The sequence below is a fragment of the Oculina patagonica genome, chromosome 9, assembly GCF_052425735.1.
Source record: "Oculina patagonica isolate OP01 chromosome 9, crgOcupat, whole genome shotgun sequence".
Taxonomy (NCBI): Eukaryota; Metazoa; Cnidaria; class Anthozoa; order Scleractinia; family Oculinidae; genus Oculina; species Oculina patagonica.
This window is the reverse complement of record NC_135766.1, coordinates 21,433,039-21,446,257: the sequence shown is the minus strand read 5'-3', so window position 1 is coordinate 21,446,257 and position 13,219 is coordinate 21,433,039. Positions and strand designations below refer to the sequence as shown.

The window sequence follows — 13,219 nt, the reverse complement described above, 5'->3', positions numbered from 1 at the left end:
TTTAAATTACGCACAACATAATTAACTTTTTCACTTTTTCTGGTGCCTTACTGCCACGTCAAACGCGGTGCTGGGGGAGACAAGGTTTATATTTTCACAGGTGTAGAATTTATACTTTCGCGTCAAAATATAAGGAGTAATTTGCTTTTTTGGTAAATGGATACCATTAAGCTACAACGTAGCTTGTTCGGAACGATACAAAGGCAAAGTCTACATATCGCAAATGTATACAGTGGAACATCTTTAATACGGACACCACTGGCACAGACGACTCTCCGTATATATGAAGGTGACATCAGATCAGAATGATAATTCTTTCCTTAAATTAAATCTTCTTTTGTGACCCAAATGTAATAATGTTTTCAGTACCATTCAATTTCTGGTGGAGGGTTTCCTTTCCCATCACAACAAAATGTGACACTCTGTCCAGGCATCCTCATCTTACTTTCTGGGTGGACTGTTACAAATGGAGGAACTGAAAAATTTAACATACATATATATATAGTCAAAAATTGTTTTAAATAAGGTGCATTACTAAGTTTGATGCTTTAATTTATAAATGACGAGTGATTAATGCGTGCATGTCACTTTTAATGAATACCACATTTTATCTATGTATTACACAAAATTTGTCCATGCAACGTATGCATTCGATCGTACTCGCTCGTTCCTCCAGCCATTATAATTGTCCGTTTATTTTGTTCTTTGGTTTGTTGAGTTGAAATCACTGAATTAATAAATATTCATTCCTCAGTAAGTTAATTCTTTTTTTGTATCACTCGGTATTTCCTTGAATCAGAAAACCAAATCAGGAAGAATAACTTAACAACGAAATTGGCACTTTTATCTCCCCAGTTATTTATACCCTTTTGAAGACATTCGATTCCTGATATTTTTGGGGGATGATCTGTTTCAGTATCAATGATCCAAGATTCCTCAGGTCATAAAGCATCAAAGGAGCCAATGAATCCACTCTGGGCGAGGATTGATCGGTTTCTTTGATGCAGCCTGATCCAGTTATCTTGGATCATTGATTCTGATCTGGATCACCCCAAAGGAATGCGTCCATAAATTTAGCTTACCGGCAATTTCCAGCATGGCAAAGACATTAGCAGTTGTGGGTGTCAACACAGTGGCGTTCTTTTTGGTAGGAACAAAACCCGTTTTGGCTATGAACAGCTCCTGCTGGGCGTCTGCGCAGACATTGAAAGCGGTAAAAAAGCCGCTGATGTTTGTTTGAGCCAAAACTCTGTACGGTGACTCCGCCAATGAAATGTTAGCTTCCGACAATGGAACATTTGTCTCACCAAGAATTCGACCAGTAAGCACGTGTTCATCACATGTACAAGCATTGCATTCATCATTTAATGTTCCTTTAATGCATTCCCTGTTGCAATCTGAGAGACAAAATTAACGTGTGCAATTACATGTTAACCAGCCAATTTGCACCGGTTCTAATAGTAATTTCCTCTTTATGAGATTCGGGACACTGATTTGTAAATTTAGCTTGTAATTAAAACATGTATTAACATCTTATTCATTATATTTGAAAATAATTTGTGCACAGCGGACATAATTGAAAGAAAATGTCTTGTCTTCTTCTATGATCTCATCCATAAGTGAACCACTTAGCGAATCCCCGGTGGAACCCACCCCACCTTTTACCCACTTCACTCGGAAAAATCGAAAAAAAAGTGAAGAATATGAAATTCTTTCAAACCTGGACAGTCCCATTCTGCGCATGTCTTGTTCTGTATGGATTGTCCTGCACAAGCAATAGGAGCGAAAACTGAATCCTGATTTATAGCGACACATGTTCTTGTGCGATGTCGTCCTCCAGTTCCACATGTTTTTGTGCAGTGACTCCATGGACTCCATCGAGACCATTTGGCTTCTGAAATTAATGATATGAAAAAGGATCAGAATGCAGAATCGCAGAGCTGTCAGAAAAGATGTGGAAGTCTTGCTTGGTTACTTAAAATTAAAGTGTAATAGGTGGGATTCCAAAGCATGCTGTCTAAGGGTCTTTTATCCTTTCACTGTTCTAACATTGTCCAAGTTTTTAAATATTTGAACGCTCAGCACCACATCAAAGTACTTCTTAGACTAAATAAACATAAAAGCACCTTTTTCTTTCCATTTAGATGTCCAATTCCGTCCCTCCTTCTTCTCAACAACACCACCGGCTTCTCCTCCCTACCCTTCCTTTTCCTACCTCTTCCCACCAAAACATACCTTGAAGCAAAAGCTTCACCTATTCATATTTGATTGATTTCACTGAATCCCAAGGACATGCCGATTCTAACGATCAAAAGAACCAGGTAACCACTAGTGTTCTGACAGTTTGACGTAACAGGTTGCAGGTGCCTAGTTCGGATAATGAGTTTCTGGGTGGAAAAAGTCTGTAAAGTAAGAGGACATAACAGTGACTGTTACTCTGGTCATGGCCACGACCCAAACACGGACCTTTTGATGCACTAACCGTAAAATCATGATGATGCATATTATGAGAAAAAACCTAAGCTAACAGATACATGGTTTTTTTTAGTCCTTTGCATACTGGCTGAGTAGGTTACCAATGTCTTAACCTGGGAATTATGCAACAAAATGTTCCTTACCTGTGTTTCGCACTAAGTTTGCCACTGACGAGGCTGCTGCTACCACTTTTGATGCTGTGCTAGTGACAAAGTTATCAATGCTTATACTGGAGAAAGAATCCACCTCTAGTGTCTTGCTGATATTCTGATTTGTAATCACTGTAGATGACACCGCTTTAATTGGTGATAAAACCGTAGCTCCACCAGAGGCTGTTGCTGCTATAGTGGGTGAAAGGCTAACGTTCTTGCCTGATCCTTTAGAGAAATGAAGCACAAATGATTGACTAACCAATGACTAAACTCGCAGAGAAGATAAAATTCACTGTCAATTAATGTATAGTGTCTAAAAATGTTACAGGGTATTACTAGGTATTGCGTTAGCTATCAAATGTGTGTGGAAATCGTAAGTTACTAAATCTTGCCAGAAGTAGATAAACAAAATAATTGACAGAACTGTTACACTTGAGATGGAGGGCGGGTACGCCTCTTCTTTAGAGTTATAAGCTTAATAGTTATGTACCGCTCCAAAAGATACAGCTTTTAAGTTGTTTTGGTGTGACAAGCGTAATAGTTTTTGGGAGAAAAAGAGCATTGTTTTTATATCGAGGTATTGGCATTTCATTGGGCTTTTTATGTTCAAATAAAATGGATCCAAATTATTGTTTTCCTTTCTTGTAAATATTTCGTCGTAATTTACAGTCTAGTGACTTCAGTCATATGTATTTTTGAGTATTTTTGGTTTAGATAGCTACATGTACTATTGTAATTTGTACTTTTACTTCCTATGTTAAGTGTATTTTTTTATTATTATCATTTTTCGTTCTCGTTGATGATGTTACTATTTTGTATGTTTTTTTTATGTTAATATTGTTAATGTTTGTAAATGTCCAAACAAAACACATTACTTTGCGCGACTTACTACTTCATACAAGTAAAATGGCCGGGTTTGATACAGTTGTTTATACCATGCCATAGAAAATACAGCCAATCAGAATACAGGAAAGCCGTTGTATATTCGACGGTATTCAACCCAACCTTCCCATAGTGCGCTGCGACTGTATTCTCGACGAAATTTAGTAAGCGTATTTTCTATGGCATGGTATAAAATAGTTACACAACACTTTCTCGTGGTATACTATGGAATATCCCACTTGTCACTTGTATTTTCTCGGTATACACACTCGCCTAAAGGCTCGTGTGTATACCGAGAAAATACAAGTGACTCGTGGGATATTCCATAGTATACCACTCGAAAGCGTTGCATAACTAGTATGTAGCAGCTCTCGCAAGCTTGTAATTCTACTGGTCCTCTAGTGTAGGCCGTTATTATTGTTTTTGGGCCTAGGGTCGTTGTTCCTGTTATTTATTCTATTGAATGTTCCCTCGAATGTTAGCGAGCTATAGGGCCTAACTGTCTACTATATACTGCATAACAACAGAAAGCGCATACCTGGCTGGCGTTTAATGACAGTTCTATCTCACAGTTCAAATATCATCCCGGGCGAATTCATATCAATATTCCTGATTACCCAGTTTTCTAGATTTTATGCAATCAGAACTTCGCAAAGCATTGTTAATACTAGTTATCAGTTATGTTTTATTCAAAAGCGAAATGTATACTGGAGGGTAAATCAAAGAGTTTCGATTTTTAATCAGTAATTCTCAGTTATAAAAGAATAGCAAACCTGAGGCAGATGAATGGATTACACTTGACGTAACACTGGGTTTTGCTGTTGATCTTGTTCTGCTGACAGGAACAGAATCAGAATTACTTTGTTTCTCTGATGATCGTCCAAAGCCAGATGACATTGCTGATGTGAATGTAGTTGATGTAGTACGAATGACATCGGAGGCTGGCATCATTTCAGTTGACGAAGTATGTTTAGACCGCATCGACGTACCTTCCTCTTGTTTTGAAGTCGAGATACCGATGATGGGCTCTACAATTGAATACATCAAAGAGCGTGAGGTATATCAGGTTAAGTTTTGTGTATTGTACTTGATGGTGGTTTATGAAGCAACCTTAGCCTAATCCAAAAATTGCAATGTTTTAAAAATGTTGAAGATAGTTTTGAAGTTAACAGTTATCAAGCATTAGTTTTTTCATAAATTCTTCAATTTGTAGCTGGACTGTGCATGCCCAACTGACGGGATATCGGTTCGATATCAATTAACATGAAGAAAAGCAAGTGGTAAAAATGAATGGGGCTTTCGGCGAGGGGACGAACTGCCTTTTCGATCGCGACTTAGGAACCCTCGTTTTATTTCCGCTCTTCCTTCTGTGCTTGTTCGTAGCGCTGCTTTCCAATTAACCAATCGCCTAAAACAGGCCACCAAGGCATTGGCATTTTCACTCTGAAATTGGGGGATTATCGGTGATAGTTTTTCAGTGATGTCGTAACGCGTAAAAACGTTTTACTGATAAAAAGGCATATAATTCCTTGTTGTTATTTTTACACGGAAATCCAGCATGTCTAAGATCTAAATTCTGTTTATCAGTGTTATTATCTATTTAAATAATGCCAACCTGATGGATGGTGCTGTAGACTGGTCGAAAGACCAATAACTGCTGATCTTTGGCTGCTGTTGGTCAGAAAATCATCATCTTGTCGCTCTGAAAATTGTTCTAGGAGAAACGTAACAAATCATTTATTGGCACAACTTGTTCTCACTTGGATGTTAGGACTGTTGAAAGAGAGGTTTCTGGAACCCACTCCTAGAGAACACTCGTTCGTTTTTTGGTGACTCTTTTGCTTTGTTCCGGAGATTCAGTTAAAAAAGTCCTTTTAAGGGGAACGGAATCACCCTAAGAAGAGACGAGCTAGCAACGAACTTTTAAGCATAAATTAAAAGCGTAATCAATTTTCAGAATTTAATTTGGCGTTATGGGTACACACTACACATCTACAAGTCCTTTTAACAAAAATCAGTGGAAAGTTTCTCTTATATCTCTTTCATTGAAATAAGACAGACAAAAACCTTTCCACCTTTTCAATTTTGTCACAAAAGACTGTGTTTTTTTTTGCAAAGAGATCGAAACTGATAATACAGATAAACCAATACGACATGGCAGAGATCAGCAAAAGATCAACTAAAACCCATAAGGCGTTTATGGGAATTCTTCATAATTAGCTTACCATGATTGCTTTTATCCTTTCTACTGCTCTTCACGTAAATTGGAATTAATGTTGCAAGGAGGACTGCTATCGCAACCAGAGCAACAACAACCAAAATGAACACTAAACATCGCCGATTAGGGCTGCGGGAAGGCATCACGGCTACCACGTATTTGTTTCCGTTCGCATTCCTTTCCCCCGAGGCTGGCGCCATTATAGCCTCCGAACTCCCTGTCATAGAAAGAAAAATGGTGCTTTGATGGCGACTAAACCACACATGAATATAATAACCTTTATGTTAATAAAACATGGATTGCATGTAAATTAGGAAGAACGTAATACTAGTGCGAACAAAGTTATTTTGATGCCATAAAACCTAACAAACATTTTGCGTTTTCATTTTGAAATACAACATACTGTCAGTGCTCAAAAAATAGTGGCAAGAACAACATCATGCCCTTGCAAAATTATTGAATATAAAATTTGCAATTCGCTTTCTTGCATGTGACACCAAAACAAATACCACTGAAATTCAGAATAATACAAAAATAGACAAGACGACTTATATATTGCATGGTAGAACTAGAATCATTAGTTTTTAACTTTTTCATGATTATTCCTAGCCTTTAAATTTATTTATTTATTTAACATTTCTTTACACACGGTTAAAAATCATCAGGTAATACTAGCATTTAAAGTTATAATAAAAATTAATACAAATAAACTATTAATCAACAGTCCATGCTAAATACTAATTTACTTAAAATGGAAGTAGTAAATCCTAATTCAAATATTAAACTAATCCTGTTTTCCATGAATGCCGTGTCTAACTTTGCTTCTATCATCCTGCGATTGCAGGGTAGGCTGTTCTAGAGAGTTGCACCACTGTAACTAAAGCTATTTTTCATATAGTTAGTTCGTGGATGAGGTACAACCAGTTTGTTTTCGGAATCCCTAAGAGAATAGTGCATTCCATTACGTTTTTGAAATTTAGACGATAGGTATTCAGGAACCAAGCCATTTAAAGATTTATATACCATTAATGCTTTTTGAATTTCACGCTGGGTACACAAATCTTTCCAATCCAGTCGTCGTATTAGATCTTTGGCATCAGTATCATAACTAGAGGAAGTTAACACGCGAGCGGCGCGGTTCTGAAGCTTTTGTAGCCTGTCCGACAAAGTTTTTCCGCAATTACCCTAGACAATTTTGCAGTAGTCAAAATGAGGTTGAATTAGGGCACTGTATATATAAAGCAGCGTAGCTGGTGGAACAAGAGGCCTAACTCGTTTTATGGCACCAATCCCAGATCGGCCAGATGTAATCTTTTTAGACAATTTATCAATATGGGTATGCCAAGTTAGGTTTTCGTCGATCAACACACCGAGCGATATGACTGAGGAGACACGATTTATTGGAACATTATTAATTGAGAGCTCAAGTGTATCTGGAAGGGTACTCAATCTTTGTCTGGAACCAATCAACATTAATTCAGTTTTAGTCGCGTTTAAAGTAAGTTTGTTAGAAGTAAGCCATTTATTTAAGCTTATTTAAATTACTCAAATCGTGATTTAGATAAGACTGTATAGAGCTCAGATCAGCTCCCGCATATGTGATGTGGGTGTCATCAGCATACATCCTAGGCTGACATGATGATAAGCAGTTGGGCAAGACCTAGGATTGTTCCTTGAGGTACCCCACATTTAAGCGAACAGGTTTGAGAAAGAGAACCATTAACACTGGGGACATCGTTGTGTACGGCTAGTTAAATATGAGTTGAACCAGTCAAGAGCTACTCCTTGAACTACGTAAATGTTCATTTTAGTTAAAAGAATTTCATGATCAACAGTATCGAACGCTTTTTTTAAATCTAGAAAAACTACAGCATTAACATTTCCGCGATCGATATTAAACGCCCAACTATCGGTAGCTTCTAATAGAGCATTAACAGTTGAATGCAATGAGCGAAAGCCCGACTGTTGTTAAGAAATTACGTCCTCTTTAGTTAGAAAGCTATAAAGCTGGTCATACACGATCCTCTCGAATACCTAAGCAATTACTGGAATGACTGAAATTGGTCGATAATTATTTAGATCAGATCGCTCACCCTGCTTAAACAACGGAGTAACTCTAGCACATTTCCAATCGTCAGGAAATATACCAAAAGTCAAAGACTTGTTAAAGACGTCACGTAAAAAGGCCGACATAAGATCAGCACATTCACGGATTAATCTAGCAGAAATGTTATCAAGACCTGTTGCCTTAGATCAAGATAATTTGTTCAGATGAAAAAAACAATATTACTGCTAGACAGAAATGGAATGCATTGTTGTTACAAGTGATAAAGTTAGTGTAGTTCGAATCATCATTTTGACCTATTGGAACTATTTCATTGGCAAGTCTGGGCCCGATTGTTGAAAAATAGTCATTAAAAGTATTTGAAATTTCACTAGAATTATTGATTGCAACGTCATTTACTTTTAGTTCTTTCACAGTCTCATTGCTTTTACGGCGAGATGTAAGTTCATTAATCGTTTGCCAAGTTTTCTTAGAGTTGCCCTCAAATTGCATAAAAGTTTTCGAAACATAAGATGCTTTAGCAGTTAATAAGATGCCTTAGCAGTTAGGAAGGCTTAGCAGTTAATGAAGTAAATGAAGGATCTGCAACGAACTTATCGGAGGTAAAATAACAGAGAAGTAATATCCAAGGAAAACGAAAATTGGTTCGAGAAGTTGGGATTCTACTGTGACTGTCTATTGTAGTCGTTAAACCCTAAATGTTTTTTTCGCGATCCGCAGTTCTCAGTAATTAAACTCACCGCTCAAAATGAATGTCACCAAATTGGTAATGGAACTCACTAGTTTCAGCTAACTGCGTCGATCTTTGAACAACACTTTTTCACGAAAAGGGTTACAGCACTGTAAATATCAGGTTTAACTTCCTTATCAATTCAGGAATGCGGCTCCTTGCAGTTCATAGCCCAAAACATTCACTCTTCAGTCAATAAAATTAGTCTTGCACCAACACATCAGTCAGAAAGTGTCAGTTAACGAGGTTGATGTATTAAAGTTGAAATAAGCTCTTGATTGTTTCTTTTGTGAGTTCGAAACGTAATGTAAAACCCCAAACAAAATCATTTATTAAAATTAAATCAAAAAGCAAACTTCCGTGAGCTAATAAGTTTTGCATCAACCATCGGATGCAAACAAAAGACCCCACAAAACGGGTTCTATAAGTAGTTTTTGTGTAATTTCAGATAGACCGGAAGACCTACAAGAGACTTCACTCCTGGAAATACGTTAACCTTCCTAAAGATCTCCTTAACAGCTTAGTTAAACGTATTTTCTTACGCTAAAACGAAACGAAAACTTTTTTTTATCTATTTTTATTTTAACAGAGCATAGAGATACTCAGTCCGGACCTCTTTGACTTTTCCTTTTGAATCTTTCCAGCAAGTCATTTCTTTCGCACGGCCTCCGAAAGTATAATCAGTAAAAGAGGGACTCGATCATTGGAGTAAGAAATATTTTGGTTTATTTGTCACTCTGAATTTTTAATATCCGCGGAATTGGTTTTGAAGCTGAAACCATGTCAGAGGTCAGTAAGGAAGCGGTCGCCTAGAAAGCAAGTCCCTGGATGAAAAACTAACTGAACAAAGGCGGCCTCCTTATTTGAATAATAATTGCATTATTTCAAAAGAGAAATTCAAAACGGGGTCCCTGTCTTTCTTTTCGCATCGACACTTGTTAGTACGCCTCCTTTGAACACATGACCAAAACTTCAATTCTTTAACGAAAGAAAGGCGCGAAGATATTAATTCTTATAATAAAATTTGTTTAATTCATTTTTCATAATTATTGAAATTTCACAAATAAAGAATACACTATTTTGCCAAACATGTAACGTTTGTCGTATCATTATTCGACGTATTCGAGGCATTAAAGATATTGCGCAGTCTTAAACTCGGAGACAACTTGAAAATAAGAATGGGTGAGTTTCAATTGTTGTAGCTAACTTGACTAAAAGTTTTCCCTCCTCAGTTTACCTTTGCGTTAGTATCAAATGAAGTACGACACGTTTCCTCATTAAAGCAAAAGAAAAACAAGAAAAAATTTACCTTTCAAAGTGACTAGGATGCAGTGTTTTTAATGTGTAAACGAGCGTTCTGCAATATGGCCTGGGACTCTTTCGGTTTTAAGTACATCAGTGAATCTTGCCTTGACTTCCTTCAGTTAGTGCATGTAGCTTATAATAATTACTCTTACAAAAAATTACTTTGCTCCTTTTACTTGCAATATTTCAGCGGTTATTAAAAACTCATAATAGGCCACTGCTACTAGATAACTGTACAGTATTGTGCAAAAGTAATGCAAACGAAAAGGACCCTCATATTCAGAGTCTGAAGAGTCGGAAGATGATACAACGTCTGTTTCCTTTTCGGGCGATGCTGTATCTAAAATCTAACAAAATATTTGATAATTAACTACAAGCTTGTAAACCTATTTGAATCTAGTGTTTACTATCTACGTGTTTTTACTTCCTTTTTGAAACTTAGATATACGTGCGACAAGAAACTAATAAAAACCCATACTATAAATTATCCTGCCATTTTGAGCCCCGTCTACTGCGATGGATTTCTCAGTACTGAGGTCAAATATTTCTCATAAAGATTTACATGGCACACATGTAAGAAGAAAACTGTGTGTCAATTTTGGATAACACACTCGATGTAACCGCGTATAAGGTGCACAAGACTTACAACGGGGTGGAATTAAAGTCAAATAGCTTCCAACCGCTACGTGTTTTAATATATAAAATGAAATTTCAAAGTGTAAAGTATTACTTTATTCAACTGATTGCTTTCCCTCGGAACTTTTGATCTCTTCATGTTTTAACTTTATAGTGCAATTGCATGAAACGAATGAAAATTAAAAGTGTTAAGTATAACAGCGCATTACATTACACGACTGATTGTCAAAGTCTCCCTCAAACTTTCGATCTCTCCGTGTTTTGACTTCATAATGTGATGAATTGAAAAGAACGAAACTTAAAAGTGTAAAGTATTACTTCATACAACTGTTTGTTTAAGGTTCCTTCGTAACTTTTGATCTTCTGATTGTTTTAGTTTCGCGACTCGTAACTTTTGATCGATCTATGTAGTAGTAGCCATTAGTGAAGTCGAACCGGATCAGAATTACTCTTAACTGACATCAGAGTTGTGACAAACTATAGCTTGAAATTATAATGTGCACATGCACGCTGGCAATGCTTTCTTTTGTGAAGCAAATAGTTACTTAATGATTTGCATGATAATTGTGATGTAAACACTTGTACTGTAGTGCAAGTAATAAATAAAACGTACACATTTCCGCGTTCTTGAGACGATGTCTGCTCGTGATGGAACACGAATGAATACGTATGTATTACGTACTGTTCTTAAGCCCTACTTGTTACAAATATGTTGGATCAGTCATCGACATTTTGAGATAAAAATCGAAAATGCGATCTTTCTTGGATTATTTTAAATTTTATTCTTGCATAACAGCAAATATATAGTAAACGTATCTCTTAAAACTCTTAGACGCATTTATCACATTGGTGTGCTGACGTGACTTATTTGTTAAACTGAACCCATGGCCAATGTCGAGTTTTTTTCGTTGCTTTTCTTTCTGTCCAGTCAAGAGAATCAGTTATCAAGAAAACCTTAATTAAGATAATACGGGATAGAGTAATTAGATTTAAATAAGTTATTTTTGGTTTGTTATTTCTTGTTTTGTGTAACCTATGATCAGTCGTTCTTTTCCCTCCGGCCGCGAATAAAAGAAGGCCTGATCGCAGGTTATTTTCGATGTCAAATCTACGGGGTATGCCATGAAGAAGCTCATCTACGAAAACTTTATATTCAAACCACGAATTCTTAACATAACTTTATTCCTCTAAAGTAGTATCTTTTATCTCGTCTATTCAGTTTTTATTCATAATTATTGCACAAAGTGATTGTTACATAAATCAGTCGACAAAAATATAAACATGGGTTGCAAATATTAGCTGTAGTCAAAAATCATGCTGGTCGAGCACGGCAAGCAGAAAGCAGTGTACGCTCTGCAGATATGCATTCTTGTAGGCCAGACGTTAAAAAAATTAAAATATAGTGTAATAATTTTTGTAACAGTTTCTAAAAAAGTATTTTTTTTCGGAATTCAATGCATTAAAAACCAACCTACTCTCCAATTTGAGGTAACATGGAAGTACTATGGACGTAGGTAGAAATTTTTTCAAGGGAAGCAGGTTCTTTGTCAGTGTAGGGTTATGGCTTAAAAGAATGGTCTTGGTCGCTGTGTAAAACTCACAGATTGAGTTAACAAATAAAGAAGCCTAAGACATGTTTTATACTGGCATAAAACACGACGGGCATTTGAGAACACGACGAAAATGTAGAAAACATGAGCCGCAGGCGAATGTTTTCTACATTTCTCGAGTGTTCTCAAATGCCCGGAGTGTTTTATGACAGTAGAAAAGATGGCTTAGGCTTCTTTCTTTGCTTTATGATATAGATTTTAGACACCGCGAGTTAAAAGTTTAATTAAAAATAAGGTCTTGTAAATGTACAACAAGAGCGACCGAACAAAGATGAAAATCAGCAATTAGTTTACGGGAAAACCAGAAAACTGGCACAATTTCATTCAGTGTTCGACGTAAAATAAGGCTAAGCAGTTTGTTACCTTTCAATTTTGATCTCGTCTTTTTGAACTTCAATAAACTTCACCGACTCTGAGTGGAATTTCGTCTCGATGACAGCCGTCCCTTGCTTCGTTCGACTTAAACAAGGCGTATAATTTCCAGAAAAGCTATTACTTCGGATCTTCACGTAAACCTTAATTGTTGTCACAATTTTCCAGCATGAACAGACGATTTAAGAGGAGATTGTCGGAGAAAATCTTCGAAAGAAAACTCGCTCGCTCGCTTTCCGTGCGAGTTTCATTCAACATAAGAAGTGAACACTACGCCACAATTTTTCGCGCCTCCCTTATAATTTCACTTCGTTTACATCAAAATGAAATGTCCAGTGGATTTATACCTAAAAAGGAATTTAATAAAACAATTATTCCATTCGCCCTTGTTAGATACGAGTGGTGATAGCCAACGAACAGTCAACGACGCGCGAAGCACTCGAGAAAAGCTGACGAAAAACAATAAAACATGATTTTTCTATGTTTTATACTCTGATAAAACATAGGTTTTAGCCAATCAGAGCGCGCGTAGACTCCTATCTATATTATAAATGGAATTAGTTATATGAAAGATTAAGACAATTTTGATAAATTTAAATTCTCAGTTGGCTCCCACTCCTTTCGTGGACAGTCGCCTTGTAGTGGTAGGGGAGCTTGTATGCCTGGCTTAATCAATCATGCCGGGCAGGTCAAAGGGTTGAAGCCAGAAAAAAGGACAGTCCCTGGCCCTAGCCTCCAGGTTGGGGGTTTGAATACCTACCAACTGCATGATTA

General features: G+C 36.8%; 1 protein-coding gene across 1 annotated transcript in view; it reads right to left on the bottom strand.

Moving 5' to 3' along the window:
- Nucleotides 1-8,715, bottom strand: part of LOC144666095 (cartilage intermediate layer protein 1-like) — a 20,379-nt gene extending 11,664 nt beyond the window's left edge. Inside the window, exons 1-8 of the mRNA XM_078527442.1 lie at nt 8,533-8,715; nt 5,735-5,944; nt 5,125-5,223; nt 4,283-4,537; nt 2,619-2,852; nt 1,721-1,894; nt 1,083-1,397; nt 370-475 (exon numbers count right to left, since the gene is read on the bottom strand). Coding sequence (XP_078383568.1) covers nt 370-475; nt 1,083-1,397; nt 1,721-1,894; nt 2,619-2,852; nt 4,283-4,537; nt 5,125-5,223; nt 5,735-5,927 — 1,376 coding nt within the window. The 5' untranslated portion in view covers nt 5,928-5,944; nt 8,533-8,715. The remainder of the gene's footprint in view (nt 1-369; nt 476-1,082; nt 1,398-1,720; nt 1,895-2,618; nt 2,853-4,282; nt 4,538-5,124; nt 5,224-5,734; nt 5,945-8,532) is intronic.
- Between the last annotated feature and the right edge of the window lie 4,504 nt (nt 8,716-13,219).